The 24242-nt window shown below is 40.9% G+C and overlaps 1 protein-coding gene across 1 annotated transcript; it reads left to right on the top strand.

Annotated features, from left to right (window-relative positions):
• The first annotated feature begins 12747 nt into the window (after window positions 1-12747).
• Window positions 12748-22776, top strand: PPIC (peptidylprolyl isomerase C). The gene is made up of 6 exons (XM_050912840.1): window positions 12748-12945; window positions 14069-14344; window positions 18317-18430; window positions 18909-19002; window positions 20636-20820; window positions 22225-22776. The coding sequence occupies exons 1-6, from the start codon at window positions 12748-12750 to the stop codon at window positions 22351-22353; spliced, it is 996 nt and encodes a 331-aa protein (XP_050768797.1). The 3' UTR covers window positions 22354-22776.
• Window positions 22777-24242: the final 1466 nt, after the last annotated feature.

Genomic DNA, 24242 nt, shown 5'->3' with positions numbered 1-24242 from the left:
GTCCAAAGAGTATTCCAGTCTAATCAAAGTGATTTCTCCCTATTTCTCTACATTTTTCTCAAAGTCCAATATTGCTACTCCTGTTTCCTGTGTGGTTGAACCAAGGCAGGAAAATGGAATTAAATAAAAATTAAATTAATTGAAATATGCAATCTATAACTACATTCACAAAAGAGGTTACGCCAACATGATTCATAGCAATAATTCTTGAAAATAAAAAGCATATTCATCCTTGAAACTTTTTGAACCTGTTTCTTCCTAAAACAAAGTACCTCAGCTGTATCCTATCAACTAGAATTTGAGTAAAGATTGCATTTTATGTCATCCCTTCTGATTCTTACTCCTTTCAGAGTCAATGGTAGTAGCCACCAGGGCTATGTGTTGTCACTGGGAAACTTTAATGACACTTTTCTTTTGCCTTCAAGTGAAAAAGGAAACAGAAGACAGGACTAAAAATATGTATTTCTGAGTGTAATATGGCCTTGTTCTTATTACTTTCCTCAGTCTATCTTTTTCTTTTTGCGCTGTTGGGATTTCTTGGGGGAAAAAAGGTATACAAAATAAACATGAACTGCTTGTCTTTTCACTGTTTCTTCTCTTCAAAATTACACCCCTATTTCCAGGATAAACTAGAGCAAGTCAGTTCTCCAGGTCCTACTGAATTTACCACACCGATCGTGAGATGGGGCTAAACGTGATGTGTAGTCTCTAAGTACGCAAGATTTGATGTAGCTGAATATAGTCTTTCCTGGTGTTGTGGTGATACTAGTCTGAACTAGGTCACCACGCAGCTCTTGACATCAGACTTTTACTCCTGATTTAAGGCCCCCTGAAGTCAATGGCAGCTTTGATGACACCTGAAGTCAGGCCAGGCATTCACCACTTCTGTTAGCCCACTCACTCTACTCCCATGTGCATTTTCTGGCTACTTTTTTTAGACAATTTCTTTCAGAGTTTCTTGCAGCACTTTCCAGGCTGGTACGTAAAATTCCAAGGCTGTTTTGAAAGCCAAATCCTCAAAACACCAAACTCTCTTTTCTACTGCCAATATTTTTATGAGAGAAGTGGAACTACCACTGCAGCTTCTGAGCTTTTATAAGTAGTTGGGTCTGGGTCAGAGATGGCTGTGACAGTGTGTGAAGCCTTTTTCCTGCTCCTCAGTCACAGAGTCCTCTTACATGAATCATACTTATTTCTCCTGCTCCAGGACGGGCAGCTGCGAACAATAGGGTCTGCTACCCTTTAAAGTTTGTAGGGATAATGTTCCTAATAAAACAGCAAACAGCTCATGATCTATAGCTATCTATAATCATATATGATCATTTCTCAGTTCCCTGAGAAAGGAGCTGTAGCTGCATTCTTTGGAAAGACACTGGAGTATCTAAAAGACCTCTTTTTCTGTCTCCAAGCCAATTCTGAAAGACACTTCCTTGGGAAGCCCAGAGTTCTGTTAAAAAACAATTCTATTATTATGAAATACGATGCCTTCCAAACACATCTGTTATTCAGAAAACAAAATACATATAATTTGCAACTGGTTAGTGGACTACAATTTTAGAATCAAGCAAGTAATTTAACTAACTTGAACTATTTATCCAGAATCCTAGGCATGTGCTCACTCTTATAGCCATTACCTGCATGATATTACCGACAGCTCATGAGATTACTCATGCCAGAAGCTTGCTTCCCACCCCACCACCACCCAAGGCATCACTTTAGCTTCTATAGCTTTGAATGCCTGGGAAGATCCTTTGAAAATATAGTTTCTATTAAATTTGCTTGTTTTGCTGACATTACTACTAGGTAGATACAGAAAGGCAACACTAGTAGGTGACAAAAGCACAGGTTTAGGGAAGGACAACTGCTTTCTACCTCATTCAACTCAGACAATTCATGACTTTGAAGATGATCCTGTTGGAAAAGTAGATGCAAAGCTAGATAGGAGCTCAGTGACAGATGAGGTCCGAACAGCCTCAGCCAGCCAGCTTCAACTGAAGCAGCCAAGATTTGTTCAAGATCTCAACAAAATTCAGTTTGCTTTATCAGGTCCTTGCCCAGCAGAGAGAGACAAAGTTTCCAGGCAGGCTAAATGTTAAGTAAGGCATTTGTAGATACTGACACTACCTGGTTATCCAATTTCAGACAGGATGCCAAGGCTTCACAGAGTGACACAGAGGTCTGTATACTGCTGGAAACAGTATCTTACACAGGTAGTCAAAGCATCATCTCACAGCACAATTTTGACCTTGCTGTGATTCAGGATGAGCTAGTTGCACTTGATTTCTTGCCAGCATCCTGATGTCTTAATAGCAGAGGCAATAGCATCCACTGGAAGACAGAGGCACAGTTATCGTTGTACTGCTGGAAGCTGCTCCAGTGAGGACTTGTCACTTACTCTCCCAATGGTAACTTTTGAAAAATACAGATGGGGCCTGCAGCTGAGCCACTGATCACTGTGTAGCCATGAGGTAGTGATATAAGTCACTGTGCAGGCAGATGAGCTAAATTTTTTGTAAATCTCTGAAAAAGTCAGTAGGAAGGGAAGAGAAGAGAAGGGAAGGAAAGGAGAGGAAACCTGAAGCCTTAACTTCATGTTTATCCCAGCTTGCCACAGTATGAACTTGTCCCTGTCTTCTTAGCTGTCCCTCACAGATGACCTGCTCCTGTCCCAGCTTTCACAGAGGAGTTCTTTCTAATGAATTGATCTGAAAGCCACGGTCATCTTATTTTCCTCTAGAAATCAGGACTGGGACACCTGACAATTTTGCTCATTCAGGTCACGGCTGAAATACGACTTGTGATAATATCTGTAGTCATGCAGACCTATTCTAGGTCTGAAGGAAGAGGCATGAATCATGCCTCTATCTTTGAATTGGTAAGAGGCTCAGACACAACTATGGATAAACTTCATTTAATCAGATCATAGCTGTGAAATGTCTCTTCTACCACTCATACCTTCTGGCAGAAAAGACCACATGTGGATACTCTTAGTCTCACTAGAAAAACATCCTTAGCCAAGTTGATCCTTACAGGCTGCCAAATGTACAAATCCTACACGACCAAATGTAAAAATCCTACTCAGACAGAAAATGCAATTAATGGGGAAGCATCACAGACAGAAGACAGAGAGAAGAGAAGGTCAGCCAACAAGAACACCCCTGCTGGAAGGCTTCACCAACGCGCCGCTCATGTGCTCTCAAGTATCTTGCTTTGACAGAGGCAAACACCACTTGTAAGAACTGAGTTTATACTGACGCTAAAGAGGCAGAAAAAAACATCCAAGTTCTAATTTACATTTCAAACATTCATTTTGCTTTTCTAAATGGTTTGAATCTAATTTCTTAATGACATTATAATTTATGAACCATGACATTAAAAGACAACACTTTAGCTGTGGATGACATTGTTTATCCTCTAGGGGAACATTTGCTGCATTAGACATAATATACATAGCCAATGTGTTTATGAAATGAGTACTAATTTTGTCTTCACGTTCAAGAAGATTTACTGGTTCGAATTTACAGATTGGTGTCCTAAGTGTGAAAACAGTAGTTTGCATGTCACATGATATATCAGTCTGCTTTTATAGCAATGTATGAGCACAACAGTTGTGAATAAACTCCGGATTTACAACACTACTGAGGTCTTCTACAAAGGGATACATATAAAGCTGTCACTTCCCTGGCTATGCTGTCTGAAGTTAGAAAATTTTGACACAGAACATTGCTAAATCTAAGAAAGTGCTGGCTTTTCTGTTAACTGGGAGAGAGACAGGGCATAGCCCCAAAAAGGAAAAAGCTTTCCTGGAACTGAATTTTAAGTATTCACTGTAATCCCTTGCCTTCAGCAGCAGCCACAACTGGCAATCTTAGGGGTGACTTTTTTCTCACTTGTCAGGTTGATGGAAGGAAAGATGTGAAGGAAGAGATCTGTAAAAAGTGAGTTCCCTAGAAGCCTGCAGTGCCAATGAAATCATAAGAATGCTAATGTTTAAAGAAACCTGAACATTTTGGAACAGAGCAGTACATGGACTTTATCAATCTGGTGTTTTAATGAGGAAAAAAATGCCACCAGTAGTTTGCCAAGCCAAAATTTCTCTACCATTGACATATCCCTAGGTACAATCAGAGAAACATCTGCTCTGTTTCTACTCTGCCGCTGCTTCTGCTAGCAACCAGGGACATATTTTAAGATATGTAAAAACTGATATAAAAATAAATCAGCTTCCAGGTAGCATTTGTGGGATTTGATTTAAATCCACTAAAGTCTATTTTGAACTGAAAAACAACAATCAATGTAAGGCTTTTGGGCCTCTAATGAGGATTATCTACAATTTAATGGATTAAATAATATAAATGGGATTCTTTAATCTGTTTCACCATCCAAATCATTACTTTGTCAACCAAAACTCTGAGATGTGCCATCCAAAACATTATGTAATTAAGGTATGCTTCCAGACATAGAGAAAATATGGCATCCAGCAAAGTATAAGCAATCTAAAGACTGAAGAAATAACGAAAGTTTCAATGGTGTTACAATTACACTAAGCATTTCAGCATATAAAACACAATGTGAAGTCATATTTCTGAAAGCATTTCCCAGTAAAATGATATTAACACATCTGATCCTTGAGCTATTTATCCCAGGTTCCTTTGCTCGCAGTCACAAATTTGATTCCTTTTCATAGAATCATAGAATGGTTTGGGTTGGAAGGGACCTTTAAAGGTCATCTAGTCCAACCCCCTGCCATGAGCAGGGACATCTTCAACTAGATCAGGTTGCTGAGAGACCTGCTCTGTTTATTCAGACCAATTTAAATTTCCCAGACTGTTTCCACTTTTTCTGACACGTTACAGTGCTTCATATCAATGGGTGATAAAACCAAAAACCAGTAAAACATTTAATGGCAATGTACTAAGAACAAATACTTACAGTTAAGGCTTAGCAGTCTTGCTTCACAGGAAATACAGAGAACACAAACGGCAAGCGGAAAACGTCATCAGCATCAGTTTCTGATTAATTAAATATTGAGAAGTGACAGCAGTATGAGCAAATTATCATTCCAGACAATTGCATTTGCATGCATTATGTATATTCTATGTATTTTGTAAGAAGATCTTGTTTTAAAATGCTTTGTGTAGTCTTCAGGGCTTAGGGGGGTTGCTGACACTTTCAAAAAATCTTCAGAACACTACTCTTTTCCACTAGCTTAACCCTGTGAAGTCTAAAAACGATACTGAAAAGTTCCCCAATGACTGAAAGCTCCTTTTCCAAAAGTGAACAAGGTGTTTAAAATCCCCAGCTTTTCATGTCAGGCCTCTTGGTTCCTCTTTTGATAATGCAAATTCAATGCTGAGATCCTTCAGGCACCTCTGAACATCTGACTTGTAAATATAAAGATGTATTGGGACTGGCTGAGATGGAGTTAACTTTCCCCATAGCAGCCCTCACAGTGCTGTACTTTGTATTTGTAGCTAGAAAGGTGTTGATAACACACCAGTGTTTTGGTTACTGCTGAGCAGTGCTTGCACAGCATGAAGGCCGTCTCTCCAACATTCCTCCCCCTCACCCCCAAAGGCCAGTGGGCTGAGGGTGGGCAAGATCTTGGGAGGGGGCATAGCCAGGACAGCTGACCCAAACTGACGAAAGGGATATTCCATACCATATGACATCTGCTCAGCAATAAAGCTAAGAGAAAGGAGGAGGAGGTGAGGGGCATTCATTATTACGATGTTTGTCTTCTGGAGCAACCGGTAGGCATACTGAAGCCCTACTTCCCTGGAAGTGGCTGGACATTGCCTGCTGATGGGAAGTACAGAATAAATCTTTTGTTTTCTGCACACAGCCTTTGCTTTTGCTTTATTAAACTGCCTTTATCTTGACCGACGAGTTTTTTCTCCATTTTATTTTCTCCTCTCCGTTCTGCTGAGGAGGGGAGTGATAGAGGGGCTTGGTGGGCACCTGGTGTCCATCCAAGGCCAACCCATCACAAAAGGGTCCCACTGCCATCAGTGCAGCTCTCCAAAACTGAAAATGAGAATTATTTCCAAATTATCTAGAATTCCTTTCTCAAAAATAACACACTCACATTACCATTCATTACCAGCACTACAAAAAACCCTATGATGAAATATAAGGGTGACTGCTGTAATGAGTTACTGGGCACAAAATGTAGAATTTACAAAGCACTCTAGAGTAGGATTTTTATAAAATAAATCACTTCGGGAGAATCAATTTAGAATAGATAACGGAGAGGGAAAGAAGAATAGCTTCAATGGCATTCATTTGAATGTTGCAAAACCCATGCAAACACCACTAAAATGTCAATACATGCAGAGTTATTGTATTATGCTAGACAGGATACTGCTTTTTTTTCAAGTGCGAGAAACCATCTTACTTTCCTAGATACTATGACATAGAAATTCTTAACGAGGATCACTGTACAGGAGTTTACATATGACTGATCATAACACTGTTCAAACAAAAGACACCAAGGGAAAACACCAACTATATGTACTTGCCTACAGCTGAGCACTTACTGCTCATCTTGTAATCAGCGCTAGCGGCCTTTCCTAGGTCCTTACATAATCCTGGCAGAGTTCCTTTAGCTAGTTGTCGTGGTTTAACCCCAGCCAGCAACTCAGCACCATGCAGCCGTTTCCCCCTCCCCCTCCCAGTGGGGTGAGGAGGAGGAAAGCAAAGGAAAAAAAGTAAAACTCGTGGGTTGAGATAAGAACAGTTTAATAACTAAAGTAAAATATAATACTAACAATAGTAATAATGAAATATAATAATAATAGTAATGAAAAGGAATACAACAAAAAAAGGAAGGGGGAAGGGAAAGGAAAAAAAAAACAGTGATGCACAATGCAATTGCTCACCACCCGCTGACCGATGCCCAGTTAATTCCCGAGCCGTGATCCACGCCTCCCGGCCAACTCCCCCCAGTTTATATACTGGGCATGACGTTCCATGGTATGGAATACCCCTTTGGCTAGTTGGGGTCAGCAGCCCCGGCTCTGCTCCCTCCCAGCTTCTTGCACACCTGCTTGTTGGCAGAGCACGGGAAACTGAAAAGTCCTTGGCTTAAGACAAGCGCTACTTAGCAACAACTAAAACATCAGTGTGTTATCAACATTATTCTCACACTAAATCCAAAACACAGCACTGTACCAGCTACTAAAAAGAAAGTTAACTCTGTCCCAGCCAAAACCAGGACACTAGTGCTCACATTTAATGTACAAAAATTTATACAAAATTATTTAATATAGACAAGGATCATGGTAGGCGTTTCTCAGAAATTTCATCTCTGATTGGCAACATCTCCAGGAAGAATATTACAGCTCTAATAAAATATTTTCTGTATTTCAGTGTGTATTTTCATAATGACCTGAAACATGCAACAAATAGGGTGGTATCTAAGTCAAGTGTATGCAGGCAACTGCATATATGTAAGTATGAAATCTCTTTCAAAGTTAGAAGGAAATATGCAGGTGAAGAACTGGCCCCAAATCTTTGTAGGTAGCTTAAGATATCTTTCTTATGTAGTGTACTCTGTAAGATAGTAAATTAATTCATCCTTTTGGTAACACTGCATCTTACTGATTAGAAACCTACTAGATAGATGAGGTCCTTGATCAGACACTACTTTTAGCATGGTAATAACAATGCTGAACTTCAGGGACACTGAAATTACACATATCTGTTTTCTCTGTATCTTCTAAGTCATATTTCCTGTACTAATGAAGCTAACTTTGTACTTCTGTCAGCACAGCAGGCTCCAGAGTGAGTTGAAGAGAGAAATATCATTTATCCTCACCTTTCACTCATCTTGAAACAAAACACCAGCATATTTTTGTCCATTTAAAACCATCCTTGAAGCAGCCTTCTCCCTGGTTCTAGATACCCAGGTCTTTTCTAAAATTATCACTTTCCATATAAAAGCTCTCTAAACATCTGACTGCTTTCTTTATGATTCGTAAAGGAAAAACTCTTGTACTTGTCATTGTCACTTTCTTCTTGAACAGCTGCAAGCCCCACTTTTCCTCTTGACTACAACAATCTTCTCTGGTATTTGGAAGGTGGGGACCAATCCTGTTCACATGCCTTCTCAATGCTGACTATGTTAGTCGTCTTCCAAGTGTTACTTCTGAGTTGCTATTTACCTCCTAATCAACTAATGAGCTTTCTCTGGTTCACTCTTCCTATTTCTTTCTTCCTCCACCTTCCCCTTGCTCAGAACCCCCCCCAACAACCATATCAATAATAATTAAAAATCTCACATGAAAAGAGCAAAGCTGTATCAATTCTTCACAATAGTAATCTGACGGGATGTTGCTTCACAACTTTTTCAACTTCCCGTTTCCGTTTTTAAGGAAGGAATTCTCTCCTCTTTTCTCTTAAGAGCCCAGAGCCACAGGCTGTAAATCCTGATTTGTACCTCTGGGCATTATCAGGCTAGAAGTATCGATTACTGGAACTTAAAGTTATTGACAAAGGCATACTTTTCAAACACCTGTGTACCTACCTTTAGGTGTGAGTAGTTCCATGGAAGAGAGACCACAGCCATAGTTAAGGGATGTGCACAAGTGTTTGGAGAACGAGAATCTTTATTGTAAGTAATAATCAGAGAAAGAAAAAACCACTTAATTTTAAGATGCTATGAAGTTTTAGCTTTTTTGCCTTGAAAACAAAGAAATCTGACTGTACACTTCCTAACAGCTAGACTTTACTGCTAGTTTTTTCTTTTCCCCTAAGGAATCTTATGCAACGGCAGACGTTATGAAAAACAGAATCCAAATGAATGACTATGTGCTAAACGCTCACTGCAGTGAGATGTGCAATTACAGATAGCTCTGATATCCTGTAAACAAATGTGCTCAAAGCAAAAATGGTTCTGGCTCCAGCTGCACTATTTTGAAAACACGTTGCTGGTATCACCTAAATAAATGCTTTGACCATTAGAGTGGAAAGGGTGACACTTCAGATTGTGTTTGGATACAAAATTTAAAAAGCTTAAAAACTATTCACCAAAAGGAAGACACTTATCCGGAGCATAAGACACATTTATTTTGCATAAGTGCACCAGATGACAGGAGAAGTCTAAGCCATTTTAGTGATTTAATAGAAGAGACACCACATGTGATACACTCCATCTTTCTGAAGTCACATAAAGGAAAAGACAAAAAAACACAAACAAAACTCCCCATAAACCTCTTTCTTCATTATTCATGAAGGCCATATATAGTGACTTAGAATTTGTGGACCTTAAAATGTTTTTTTTAACTGTGGTCTCTGAGAATTATATGCAGTCACAACGGCCCTGATATTTTGTAAGTTTTAACCATTTTATAATTCAGACAATGTATAAGATGAAATGGTGTCATTTCTTAGTCTTTATGGGATTAAAGTTTGGCTTTAAACATATGACTTTACTCTGCCAGTGATACATTAAAAACACAAGACAAGTAATACGATGGCATTGTGAAATAATATGGACAAAGATCAAGCTTGGGAAAGATGACATACTTTCAGTGATTCAAGTCTGAGAATCAAAAACCCATTTCAAAGTGAGGAAATAAAAATAAAAGCTCAGTTACAGGAGCCTTACAGAACACAGTGCTTACTCCAAGTTTTATCCTGGCAGCTGTCAAGCAGTTAACATTGATGAAAGTGCCTATAGAACCATAAAGCATTATTATTATGTATGTCATGCCCAGAATTCTTTTTACCTGTATAACATGATATACTAGAGCAATTTGGATATGAAATATTTCTATATCACTACAATAAATCATAGCTCACTAAAATGCCATAGTGCTGAAAGGAAGTGCTAGAATTACTGCCAATGCTAGTACTACTAGAAATCAAAATCTGTCAGATGCTATATGCTTAATATATCTCTCTTCTGTACCCATTTTAAATTGTAAAGAGCCCATCAGAAGCAATGAAACACCTCATTACAGATACTTAAATTGAAGACTGACGAACAGTAGCAAATTATTCTTTTAAAGGCTTGATTACTTCAGAAGACAACAAGCACCAAAATAACGCATGTCTGCTAGCTCTAAAATGCAAAATGTCCTGTGCATCATATTACAAACACAAGATAGTTTGAACGTATTCTTTTAACGGGCTACGTAATTTTTGTCACAATAGCCTCATGTCACTTGATCAATTTAAAAAAGAAAAAAAAGCAAGAAATGACAAAGTGTGCTTATCTGTAACTTCTAATCACATTTAAGGATAAAGGTAATATTTCAACTAAAAACTACACTGCCAGATGACGCCTGCTCTAATATTTGACCCATGTGGAAAGACTGAAGGAACTGGGGTTGTTTAGTCTACAGAAAAGAAAACTGAGGGGAGAAATGATAACAGGGTTCAAATCAGCTGCACCGAAGAGGTGAACAAATTGTTCATGGCTAGGGAGGATGGAACAGGAAAGAATGGTCTTCTTTTGTAGACCATCTCCTGATTTTGCACTTTTTTTAATATAGAGAAACTGCCCCTGTGCAAAGCCACAGTGAATTCAGTGTCGTTCTCAGCAGCCTGTACTCAGTTTTTCTGTGTAAAGAGTTTGTGGAGACCTCCAGAATCTTCAAGACAGTTATAAATAATTAAAGCAGAAAAATAAAGAGGTCGTAACAGATTTTGACATATTATTCCCTAGTCTTATTGTAAGGATTTCTTTCTTTTCACAGTTAGTACAAAGCCTACTGTTTGTCTGGCTTTTGTGTACTTTCAGTTTGATAGTCATGACATGAAATTCCTACAAAAAGAACATGTACTTCTTTCAGCATCAGGAAGAGATTTTCCATGTAAAATTGAGTTTTCATTGAACATATTAAGTTTCTGCCTCTTTTTGAGATTTCCTCTTTAAACATTGTCTTTTCTTCTTCCAAAAATTATTTAGCAGCATCACCAATGTGCATAAACTTTCCAACATAATGTAAACCAGATCCTGTCTCATCTTGCTGTTTTTAAATCTCTTCAGTGCTATTAACCACTCGTTTCATTCCTCCTGCCTCATACTGCCATCTTCTACATGGATGAAACATATTTACACTTCAATAAACAGGGAAGTCATCCTTGCAAACACCAATATTTTTATTGAGAGTGAAAGCGAACTCTGGGGAGTACTGTGGATAGTATTGTTCAGCATACCTACACTGAATAGGCCCTTCTATATTAAGGAGTATTAAATTAAGGAGCTGCCCAGCCAGACCATCTTTTCTTGTCTTCCCAGCTCATTGCTTCTTCCTCTGCACCTCATGATTTGAACCAGTGTACTACTCTGACTGAATTGCTCTGAGAAAATACAGTCTCATCAGCCAGTATTTGTCTTCTTTCAGACTCAAAACTTAGAATTAGTTATGGCTCCACCTTTTCCCACATTTTTGTCAACATTCATCTTGTGACTTGCATGCATCTGGAGTATCAAAAATGCTCTGTCCCACATAGGTCTCTTCCCAGTCACCCCAAACCTAAAAATACTACCTTCAGAGTGCTGAAGAATTTTAACATGCCCTCATATATGCTCCAAGAGGAACGTTTTTCCATTTTCATCATATTCCTCTGAACATCCCACAGTCTGTAACATTTCTTGTTTAGTGTAAGCGTAATGACTACAACTTCAGAGCAGACAAATACTGAATAGGTAGCTGTAATAAAGGTAGATTGTAGTGATAAAGAGAGATGGAAATGCTAAGTTTTCACCTTCTGGATTTTAACTATTGAGATTTATGTGATTAGGTACATATGCGGGCTGCAAAAGGTTTCTGTGAATATTTAGTTAAAATCCCTAACTATTTTCTAACATATCTGTACAATAATACAGTCCTTTTAGAGTTTATATCCAACTACTGCAACAAATCAGTATATCTTTGGATTTTGTTATATTTCTGCAGTAAATCTTAACTCCAGAGCTAGTCAAACACCATTATTATGTGGTGACGCAATGCAAGGAAGTCAGCTGAACCATAATTTTAAATTCTCAGTACCTTATCAAACTGGCAGAGAAAATAAACACATACTTGGTTTACTCTGAGTAAACTCTCATACTCACATACATGCTGAAAGTGCACTGACATATCGAAGAATCTAGCATAAGAGACAGTAAAGTTTTGGGCCTGCTTTGATATTTAAAGAAGAATGTGAGTGTGAAATATAGCAAGCGCTAATAACGGGATCAAAGAAGTACTTTAACCACCTATACACACATGAACTAGTTTCGTTTCAGCACTAAGATGAACACATCTAATTAGCTACAGGGAAACTGGGTAAATATCTTGAATCATGACCTGAAGCCCCATAGCCCCCAGTGCTGACAGCGAGTCCCTGCAGGCAGGGCTTCGGTAAAGCCCTCAGTTTTACAAAATGCCAGCACACAGGTCACGTGTCAAAGTTAAGCCCTAGATTACTCCAGGTGGTTCTTTGACTGAGGAGCTACAACCACAGATACTTTACACCTCTTGAGGAAAGGGGATCTATTTGTGTCAGTCATCAATTAAGCAAGATGATCATTCGGTGTTTCTGCTCATGTGCTACGTGATGTGGAATCAGTAACCACCACTCTCTGCTGTGCCTGGGAATTGAGTTTTTACTGCAGTCACCTGATTAGAAATCTCATTGCACTCAGATGCACTAGTGTAGGCAGCATGCGGGGCAGTATGGAAAACAGCAAAGTGACATCCCCTGCGAAAAACAGTATATGACCAATCTATGGTCAAAGGTGTGCATTAGGATATGTCTATGGTATGTTTTACTTTGGATCAGGAGTGCACTTTTGAAGTGGATCTTTCTGACAGCCTCACTTACTGTGCTTTGGTTCTCAATGCAGAGAGGTCTCGCCATGCACAAACCAGATTCCCGTCAGACGAAACTAAACCAGCAGACATGTTCCAGGAGCATGCCCAGCACTCTTCAACTGCTAGTGGGCATTTGGTCAGCTGGACAGACCACATGAAAAGCACACAGTTCAGATACCAACTTTTCAGCACCAACTGTTGTGTCTACTGCTTGCTCAGGCACAATCTCAAGATGAGAGGCTCAGCGGCAATGACAGTGTAGATGTGGCAGTGCAGAACTTTTTCTCCCTCAGGCACTCCACCCAAGCTCTGGGCTGGCTCTGCAACCACGGCCAAACTCTCTCCATAGGTGCTATGCCATATACCCAGAAATACAGCACTGCTGAGTTGAATCCTGAGTGTGTTTACATAAGCCACTGTCAGCCTCCTGCTTGCAGTATATCAGTATCTACCAATTGTTTTTCTTTCATATGATGGCACTGGGGAGGCCACAAATTTCAGTGTGTTACAATTTGCAGATTTTCCAGACACTGTAGCAGCACCACCATTTGGGGAAGGCCTTGAATGCAAGCTATTTTTGAGCAGAGAAGGTAACAGGTCAGTGTCAAAGGTAAAGTAATTTGCTAGACTGGGATCCCTCTTCCCTGGCTTGGTAGGCAATGGCTTCGGAAAGACATTTGCATTTGATGAATTAATTTGGTGCAGCTCTTTATTGTTCAAAGACAGGGGTGCTGACACGGGTGCACCTCTACTGCTAACACAAAGGAAACTAGAAGCATTACAAGTGCCTTACAGGCTCGCGTTTCTACTCAGCACATTAAATACGCCAAAGATTAAAGACCAACGATCCACGTTCAAAGTCGCCTTAACATCGACTATTTTGGCTACTTCACCCACTTGTAGGATCTTCAAGGAACCCTCCCGTGCACACGGACTGGCTGAAGTCAAAAGCAGGGCTACTTAGCCCCTTACAGGTAACTCCACCTCCTGTGTGGCGAGGCTGAGCCCCCGAGGAGGCCACACGGCTTCCCGCTCCGCGCCCCCCACAAGGAAAGGGCACCATTACACCCCCGGCATTTGTAACCACCCCAAACCCAGCCAGGGCTCCGGGGCTCACCCTGGCGGCCCCCCGCACCCCAGAAGTAGGAAAACCCGCTCGGAAGAAAGCCGCGGGGCCCGGCGGCAGGCGGCTGCCTCCCCACCGCTCCTAGCGCCCACCTCAGCCCAGGCAGCCTCCCCAACGGCCGCGCTCCTGACAGTCTCCGCGCGCCTCGCCCCTCCCACCCGCCGAAGTTAAGCAGGGCCCGCGCCGGCCGCCGCGGGGCTGGGCGGCCTCCCCGCCGCTCTGCCCGGCAGCCCCCCCGCCACATGGCGCGGGAGGAGCCGCCCGGCAGCGGGCGCAGGCGCCGCAGCGCTCGCCTCAGCGCCATGGCCTGCGGGGGCCGGCGGCGTTCCTCGGCGCTGTTGCTTGCCTTTGCTTCCTGGCCCCGGCGGCTGAGGGCTTCAAGAAGAGGGGACCCAGCGTGACAGCCAAGGTGACTCTCGCCTGCGGCTGGGGCGGCTCCACCGACCGGGAAGCCTCGCCGGCCTGAGGCGAGTGGGGATCGGTCGGTAGTGAGGGGGCTGGGGCGTCTCCTCGGCGGGCCCCCGAAGAGGGTGTTTCTCCTGCCGGCTCCGCGCCCGTTGTCGGCGCTTACTGAGAGGGTGGGGGCCGCCTGGCTGCCTTCTACCCCGGTTTTATAGCGTAAAGCTTGTCCCTGGCCGGCTTGCTCCTTGCTGGGCCGGATTCCGGGCAGAAGGGAGGCCCCTGCGGGGGTCGGGTTTGGGGAGGGCTTGGACAGATGCTTTAACTTTACCGTTTTATAAGTGATTTTGTTGGGGGTTTTTTAACCCCTTTGAGCATGCCCCCTTTCTGTAGGTGCTGGCACACCTCGAACTTTCAGTTAGCTAAGCCTGCCTCTGGCTTACAGAAATGGTAACTTCAAAATTCGTAATGACATCCTTGCTTCTGCTGTCTCTGCTGTTGCCATAGGCAGTTTGGGGCTGCGTGGTGGTGGCAGCGCTGCGCTGAGCAGTGGGATTTTAACTGCTCTGGGGCTCCGTTGTGCTGTATTTATTTTTTGCCCTTCCTCTTTGCTGAAACTCTTGGTGTTGTGAGCTGTCATTTTATTGCTCCCTTATTTCCCGCTCTCTCATCGTTCCTGTCTGCAACAGGCTTGGGCACCTGGTGTAGGTTAAAACCTAACCCTAACCGTGTCGTGCTTCAGAGTGCGCTGCCAGCGAAGCTGCAGACCAGGAGTTGGCATGGCTCGGTGTTGCAGATCTCCTTCATAGGTGGGATGGGGTTTGCGCTAGAAGCACGTGTGGTAATTACAGATGGCACTGCCCAAGAGACGGACTTGTGGGCCGTGCCACTTGGCAGCGGGATGGGGATGCACCTGGTTATTGCAGTATGCCAGCATCTCTTTCCAAAAACCTTTTGCTGGTGAGAAGGTGAGATGTCTAGTCCAGCTTTGGATAAAGTAGGGATTAGATGTTTCTGCCTCCAAGTAGCTTTCTACCTACACGCAAGAGTAAGTGCCGTGTTCCTGGTGAAAGATGCCTGCAGTCATGAAAGCGTGACAGGGCAGGGCAGGGGCAGAGCTGATTCCTCTGGCACGGCCTCAGCTTCCTAAGCTGCAGGCTGTACCTTTGTCCTGAACTTCATTGCCACCATTGTCTACAACTGTCTACAGTTTCATTGCCATGGACTTCTAGTCCATGAATTTGATTTTTTTTGGGGGGTAAATCTCATACGCTTTGGCCTCCAAGTTATCTTCTGGCAATATATTCCAGTTTAATTATGCATAGAGTACTTTGCTTCTTCAGACCTTCTGCCTGGGATTTAATTTTATGCTCTTTTCTGATTCTTACATTGTGGGACATAGAGAATTGCAGCTGCCAATTTTCCTTGTCCAAGCCAGTCATAACTTTACAGAGCTCATCAAAGCACGCTGGTTTTCTCTCTTTCAGCTTGCATAGTTTTATTTAATCTTTCTTCATATAACAGGTATTCCAGATCTTTGAGCAGCTGTGCTGCCCTTTTCTCTACCTTCTTTAGGTTGGTTTTATCATTCTGCGATAGAGAAGCCAGAATTACGTGCAGCACTCAGGGTGTGAACGCACAGTACAGATGTATACCACGGCATAATTAAGCCCGTCTCTTGTCCTTATTATTATTTTTATTTTTTAATTATTTCTAACATTCGTTTTTCTTCTCTGAACTTCGCAAGTCCAGAGCCAAACTTTTCATCAGACTGCTCAGGGTGACTCCAGGTGTCTTTCTGAGTGGTAGCTGATTAGGACCCCTTGTTGTGGCTGTATAGTCCTCTTCCACATGCAGTATTTTGCATTTATCAGGAGTTCATTTGTCATTATATTACCTGGTCTCTAGGAATCATGAGATCTTTCTTTCACAGTCAACTTTTTTTCTTCCCCTGAATAATTGAATACTTTTGGCTGTTTTTTTCATTTTGATATATACCATCTTGTGTAAATTATACATGAATACGTTCATGAGAGCCAGCCGCTCTTACTGGTGCACTCTTTTTCATTTCAGTCTTGAAATACTTAATGCAAATTGTAAATAGGACTAAATATTTATATAAATATTAGTAAGACTGAAAATTTATAATATTTATTTTCTTTAAGAGTTTTTGGTGAAGAATCTGGCCAGATGTTTTTTGAGATTTGAGACTGCTGTGCTGACCAGCTCACTAGTGTCTACATGCTTATTGACTTTCCAGAGAACTTGAGGAAATACGCTTAAGAGAACATGGCTTCTCTCTGCAAAAATGGCATCTAGGGCTACCAAATATTTCCGTATTTGATTTCCTGGCCAGAAATATGCACAGCCACATTATATGGTGCATAATTAGGAAGCACAGAGCTTTCCAAAAAATCACCAAGCGTGTAGCACAGGTATGTGGAGTGCTAACAGGAACCCAGGACCTTACTGTTTGTTCACAAACGCAGAATAAGCCGAAGCAATGCTTTTTGGAAGTACTGGGTTTGCTGTTTAGGCGAGCAGCTCTGCCACAAATGAAGCCTTCTGGTTGGGTTAGGTTTACAATATATGATGGGCTTGTCTCCATGTGCTCTGTGAAAGTGATGTTACTACTGTCTTCTGGGGTCATTGTTTGGTAGCCTCAATTGTGTTACTTATATGCTTATGTATTTCAGGCAGTCCCACTAGGACAACATTTCCAGGCAAAATAAGGTGTGTTTAGAAAATGTAGTCAGGCAATACCCCTTACCTAGATAACCCTGGTGGCAAAATTCAGAGGGGTATGTTTATAAAAATGTTAAGAAGTTAGTGAAAGTGTGCTGTTAATACTTTGGGAGCCACACATCTAAGAGCTATGTTATTTAGTGCCAAGTGCCAAGGAAATGAATGAGGTGTATCAAAAGGAATTTTATTTTCTTTATAGAGCTTTTATGGCGTTAGCCAAAAGTTCAACAGTCAAAACCACATGGAAGATCAAGAGACGATAGAAATGTTTAGTAGGAGAGCGTGAAAGAGGCATTCACATTGCAGAGACTGTGGTCATTTATTATCATTACTGGACTAATTTCTTAGTGTTGCAGACACGTAATATTTGGTCAAGTGCCACAAGGAACAGCGAATGCCACATCATAGGCATACACATTGCTGTTTCCTAGAAGTTGTAATAGTCTTTATGTAACTTTTTCAGAACTTCAAAGTGCCTCATTTCCTGACAGCTGTTCCTGTTTTCAGTAATTGTTGGAACATTTTTGCACGTTCAAATATGCATTCATATATTCTGAACTATATTAAAATGCTTTATAACTCATTTGCCTTTTGAAGTTGCTTTTTAGCAACATCTACACTGAAGCTTTTAGGCAATCAGCTGAATAACGTAGCCTGGTTATTTATCAGGTTTGAATTCATATTTAGGAAAGTGACTCCTTGCTTGAGCTATAGGATTTTCTTCCTACTGTTCGTCAATTTAATGAAATTTAGGCTTTTGCCTATACTTACATAGATACTAATGCCTAGAACAGTGAAGATTGAGTGGATAGCAAACTATTGTTTGTGGGGAGTGTCAGTACTATAGTTCCTTGTTATTGTTCACCACACTGGAATAGCATCATTGTTCTTTCTTACCTTCATATTTCATCTTTTCTGTACAGCTTTAAAGACATGCATGTCTGGGAAAAATCTTCTTGAACACTACCTTCAAAGCTGTGATACAGCAGTCTCACTGAGCCCTTAGAAGCAATGAGAATCAAAACGTATAGTCACCAGTTCTTAAACAGTTTTCTGTATAATCTGATTTTGGTAGCTCTGAAAGGATTTTTCTTAAACAGCATCCTCAGGAATTGAAGGATATTATTAATATAGACCAGCCAGAAGCAGTTTCTTACAACCTTCTGCTTTCAAAAGCTTGGCCTTTTTGTTGTGCTCATGTTTATGTCACTTTTGTTCTCTTCACAAAAATGTTCAGGTGTTCTTTGATGTGAAGATTGGAGACAAAGATGTTGGCAGAATTGTAATTGGATTGTTTGGAAAAGTTGTCCCAAAGACTGTGGAGAACTTCATTGCGCTGGCAACTGGAGAAGTACGTTTGCGGTTTTCTTCCACTGTGTCTCAAGTTTGGATTGGGAAGTAAATATTTGTTTAATGCTGTTTCAGTTGTGAACTGTTGATCTTAATTCAGTGGAGCCTGTGCAAGAGTGCCATCCCCAAGGCTGCGCACTGGTGTGTGTCTTCCCAGGCCCTTGGGGCTTAGTTCACAAGATGTAATTATGAGATGTTGGCTATCACCACCTCAGTCTGTCCCTGCCATGCAGATCTAGCATGTAGAGGTACTGTGGTCAGATACCAGTCAAACAAAGACAATGGCTCGATCACCTGAATAATACCTGCTTTGTGGCAGTGCTGCACAGCTGCATTCACCTGCATCTCAGTTTAATTTGTTTCTTGCCAGTATTTGTCTCCAGTGGTGGTATATTCTGTGAAATCTGGCCATTCACCACATGCGTATTTCCATATGACTGCATAGAACTGTCATTTAAAGAATTATTTCATTTTCTTAGAGAGGATATGGATACAAAGGAAGTAAATTTCATCGTGTGATTAAAGACTTCATGATTCAAGGAGGAGACTTTACAGCTGGAGATGGCTCAGGAGGTAACATGCTTAGTATCTTCTAGGTTCCCTTTTCTTTCTTCGAATGTCTGCTCAAAAGATGGGCAAACCAGCATATTCCCTTATTCTTTCAGCTCACATAAATGAAAAAAAACCCATTTGTTTTAAAGCATCTAGTACTTTTCCAAGCATCTTGGAACATAAGCTGCAATTATTTGGATTACCTGATTATAAGTATGTGTAGAGCTTCCTTTGTCCTCAATTTTTGCAGATAGCTCTTTTCTGTCTGTGACTTGTCCCCGTTCAAGAGGCATGGCTTTGCGTGGTGGGCTGGAGCCAGGTGACCAGCTGAGCTGCTCCTCCAACATACTGTCACCAAAAGATGGATGTCTCCGCCCTTCCCCTGCTCTGGCTTTGTGACAGCACTCCTTCCCTGAGGCACTCATTGATTGCATGTATACGTGAACCAATTCAAGTCATCCAGCAGAAAACTAATTCATGATGAAACAGTGAAAGCGCGTAGAGGGAAGGCAGGTAGGGAAGGAGTAGGCTGTCCTCTCTGCCCTCAGCTCAGCCAGTTATGTGGAACCTTCTGAAATGTGCTATGGGAGGGAATTTCAAAACAGGTAGAGAAATTAGAAAATGAGGGTCATGCCCTCTCCCCTTTTTTCTCTTACTAAATTTAAAACTATAAACTTACTGGTGGTGTGAGTTCTGGCTCTGTGTATCACTTCTCCCTCCCGAGCCTCCAGAAGACCAGCTCAGTCCACTAAGGAGGGCGATCCCAGTGCAGCATCTCTTGCATTGCATGCGTTCTGGCTTCTGATTTCTTCTCTTCCTTTGCACGCACATTCAATGTTAGCGATTTCCCCGCTGGGACAGAATGGAAAACACACGTTCCTTTTCCTTGCAGTGAACAATGGGGAAGGCTAAAATACCAAAGACACGGTTTTAGCATTAAAGGTAGGCAGTGTTTGTTTGCCTGCTAATACTGTTCATTGGGATAGTATCTGGCAGTGTTGGAAGCAGTGTCCCCATTGTGCTGGGCACTGTACAAATAAAGAAGGAGACAGACAGCCTTCTCTTTTCAAAATGATGGTGGTTTAAACATGACTCAAATGTTTTCTCTTCAGAACTATTTCAGAAACATCAAAATCCTTATGTAGTGATTGTACAAATCCACACTGAGTCTTTTAGGCTAACTTCCATTTGGTCTTCATATATTTCTAAACATGTCTAAAGCAATTTCTTATTAGGAGGAAAAGTTGTAAAAGTAAAGACTAAAACTGTCACAAAACATGGCAACCTTATTTTTAGTGGCCATAATTACATAATATAAATTTGTTGAACAGCGTGAAGTATACTATTGTTCAGTGGTGTATGTAAGCAGCACCTCTGAAGGTACTCAGCTTGCTTGTTAAATTCAAAGGATAAAGGATCATCAGCTTTAAATATTCTCTCCTTATATGTGGTGTTTTAGGTTATCTTTTTCTTTAAACACAAAATGCTTTTAGTTATGGAATCACTGATGATGGAACAGTGATGTTGCTGTGCTTACTCAAACAATGAATCTTCAAGGCCTGAATTTATACTTTGTTTTTCCCATTTTTGAACAAAAAATCTGTTTGATTTTTTTTTTTTTTAATAAGGTTTGCTTTCTTATTTTGTGTCATAGGAAGAAGCATCTATGGAGAAAGGTTTCCAGATGAGAACTTCAAGCTCAAACACTATGGAATTGGATGGGTTAGCATGGCTAATTCTGGCCCAGACACCAACGGATCCCAGTTCTTCATCAGTGTAACAAAGCCTTCCTGGTTAGATGGAAAACATGTAGTATTTGGCAAAGTCCTCGATGGAATGGTAAGCTAAAAGTAGTGGCAAGATTAATCCAAGAAAATCTGGACAAATTCTGCCGCATTGTATCTGTGTTAGTGTAACTTACACCATTGTGGTTCAAGAGTGTTTATCTAGTATGTACATGGTAGAAAATGATTGTGAAGAGCCTGGAGCTGGATGATTTAGAAGTGAAATAGCAAATGGTGACTGTAGAAATGGAAACTTAAATCATGCCTTTGGCTTTCACAGCTCTTGTTTCAGACCAGTAACCACTGAAATCAACACTGACACCTTTGCAGATTACAAATGGGATAAGTTCAGGTCCCCCTTTCACTAATGCTGTTAGCCACGAAATAATTGTATGTCTACAAGCTAAAATCTAATTTTGTAGCATGTACTAGTTATGGATAACACTTTCACTGTTGGGGTTTTAGAAGCATGTGAATGTAAAGTATACGAACACATATATTCAGATCTGTTTAAAAAGAGAAAAAATCTAGTGAATTCCCTCAAACTGTACACAACTGCAAAACTGATCAAAGGCCAAATAGAATTTAAGTTTAAAAATGGTACTTCCAACTGATTATACTTCTAGTAGTCTGGTTTTCCTTTTACATTATTCCAGTTAATCTGTTTTGAAGTGAATGGGGGAAGCATGAACTGCTGCACTGGCCAGTTCTTTGAGGAGTTTGAAAACCTCATCAGAACACTTGCCCCCGACTCACATTCATATTGAATTCAGTTCTCATGAGGTACAGTAGTAGCTGAAAATTTTTAAGACACTTAGACTAAGCTTTAGTTTAGTTAGATTAATGGACAAATATCCAAAGCCAAGTAGTCAATATTCCTAACTGAATTTTGTCCTTTAAAAATACTGCTTTAATTAGTTGCCTAGCGTGAGACCAGTAGTTTACCTGTACCTGTCTGACTGGAGGGCATTGTTCCACACTTAAAATCTCTCTGTGTGTGTTATACTAAAGGTAAAAGCAGTCATCAGATTTCTTGAAGCACAGTTACGCTGTACAATTAGAAAAATAATTACTGCTCATCCTTTATGATCTCTGGATTCACTTTCTGCTCATAGGCTACAGATAGACCCTGTATGTGCTAGGTCAATCAGCTGAAAGGATATTTTTAGTTGTCCTTTCATAATGTTTTTGTTGGCTGAAAGTTTTTTATGGAAGGGCAAACAGCCTTCCATGTGCTTCTGTCAACTGTGGGTGGGTTGCAGAGTGGCACAGCTGTTAACAAGGGGGGAAAAAAGCATGTGGGAACTCAAAAGGGTAAAGGTGTTTGTTCAGAAATTCCTTAATAAATAGGAATGCTAGGAGCACTTAGTTGTTTAGCTGGTACCAGACTTGAGCCACTGGAGTTTCCTTGGCTAAACTGAACTCTTTTTTTTTTTTTTTTTTTTTTTTTTTTTAACAGTCTGTGGTGCACTCAATAGAACTCCAGCAGACAGATGAACATGACCGGCCTCTTCAAGACTGTGTGATTGTGAACAGTGGCAAAATAGCTGTAAAAGAACCATTTGTAGTTGAAGTAGGTGACTGGTGAGACCAACAGTCAGAATAGAAAGTAAAACTACATGACTTTTCTTAAAGGCCTATTTTTGATGGATCTCAACTATCCGTTTTCTTCTCAAAACATATGAGGCTATATTTAGACAATACTTATCATTTGCTAAATACATAAAGGATATGACCACTTCTATAACAACTTGATGGAGCTGTCACTCCTTGAAATTCAGGACATATCCCACTAAATCCTAGATCTTGCAGAAAGTCTTTCGTGAAAAATTTTAGAAGTACTTCTATTTTTTCAAGGTTTGAAATACAGTCATTTTGTTCGCTTTGGAAATTTTTGCAATATTTGTTTCTGCTTTTTCAACTGAAAATATTATTTTCCTGTAACAGTATCAGCATTTTTAAAAACGAAAAAAAAAAGTAAAATACAGAAGTGTTTTGAATAAACTTTGATTTCAAATAAATACTTAATGAAGAACTTTTTTTATTTCCCTCCCACAAAGGCCTTTTTTCTCACCTCAGTTGATTCTGCAAAATATGCAGGGGGTGCTGCTTTCCAGGAAATGAGGCTATAACGTTAGAGCAGGGATGGTAAATTTCTCTAATCTTAACGTGTCAGATAAAGTCCCTGCTGTTGTTCAAAAAGCCCACGGTATTGAGATACAATCCTTTAATCAAGAAAGAGCAGCTCTGTCTATTGTTAAGATCATCAGTTAGAAACTGAATAAAACAGAAGAGTCCTTGTTTTATAGCAGAGTGAATTTTATAATGCCTAGCTAATGTTATTTATGATAAAGCTCAAATGCTTTTTCTTGCAGTTTTGCTGTATGTCAGAGATGCAATTTTAGGTTCATTATTTTTGTAATGCTTCTAAAACAACTTAACTGCTAGCTTTTAAACACGGTCACGATAAGGTACCACTTAGAGACAGTGTTTGTTAGGTTCTTTAATGAGTTACGTAGTACTCCACAGGAAAGAGATGTGGATTTTTCTTTTGCGTTTCCAGTGGTTTAGAACTCAAGATGGAAGAGCTGATGCCAAGATCTGATGAGGGATTCATCCACCTGCACAGCAGGCAGCACAGCACTTATCCTTGTAGTGAATAGTTTCCTGAAGGGTGTCCGGGAGCCCATGTGAGGTATCCAGACTTCGAGTGGCGCAGAGGAAGAGCGAGTACTACAGCACAGAGCTTGCAGGTACCTACTGGCACCCCCCTCGCAAGGAAACAGGAGAATGCTGTGGGCAGGGATTTACCTCAGGTCCTGCTGACATGTCAGTCATTTGTAGTTACAGGGGTGCTTCTGCTGGTTCACCATCCACAGCCCTGGGGCCTCTCCTGAGGGTAAATACTGACACTGTTTTTCAGAGATCTGTGAAAGGATTACTGTCCTCTTTAAAACAGAGCTAGAGGAGAACTTGTCGAGGGCCTCTAAATTTGCCTAGTACTAGGCAATCAATCAGACTTCCATTTTAACCCTGTTGATTTTTCTTTCTACTAACTGTTTAAAGTAAAATTCTCTGAAAAGCAGCACTGGGAAGCAGTGTTAGGAAGTAAGAGTGAGAGTGCCTCACACTCCCTTGCCCAAATAGCTGTCTGCTAGTAGCTAAAAGCTTTCCTGGAGGTTGACCCTGCAGACAGAGATGTTAGAGATTTCTGCTAGCTGAGCAAGTGCTGTAGTCACAGGCCTACTTTTTATACAAGTCCCAGCTTTTCACCATCCCCAAGCAGCTTTAAAACAGATTTAGTAGTCAGCAGGAGGGAACCCATGCATCTCCAGGATCAGACTTCTGTTCGTGTCCAGCTTTGCCATTACTGCTTTTGTGCAACACTCCCTTCCTCTGATGAGCCCAGTGACTTACTGGCTGTTCAATTACACTGAATTTTTTCCCCCAAGACATACACTTTTATAAGCCTAGCAT

This window comes from Gymnogyps californianus, chromosome Z, assembly GCF_018139145.2.
Source record: "Gymnogyps californianus isolate 813 chromosome Z, ASM1813914v2, whole genome shotgun sequence".
NCBI classification, from domain to species: domain Eukaryota; kingdom Metazoa; phylum Chordata; class Aves; order Accipitriformes; family Cathartidae; genus Gymnogyps; species Gymnogyps californianus.
This window is presented reverse-complemented; position numbering and strand designations above follow the sequence as displayed.

Excerpts from the sequence above, each read along its gene's own strand:
- PPIC (XM_050912840.1), top strand. The coding sequence starts at position 12,748 with ATGTCTATGGTATGTTTTACTTTGGATCAGGAGTGCACTTTTGAAGTG. Across the intron at positions 14,345-18,316 it reads GACCCAGCGTGACAGCCAAG|GTGTTCTTTGATGTGAAGAT; the intron begins GTGACTCTCGCC and ends AAAAATGTTCAG. Across the intron at positions 19,003-20,635 it reads AGCTGGAGATGGCTCAGGAG|GAAGAAGCATCTATGGAGAA; the intron begins GTAACATGCTTA and ends TTTGTGTCATAG.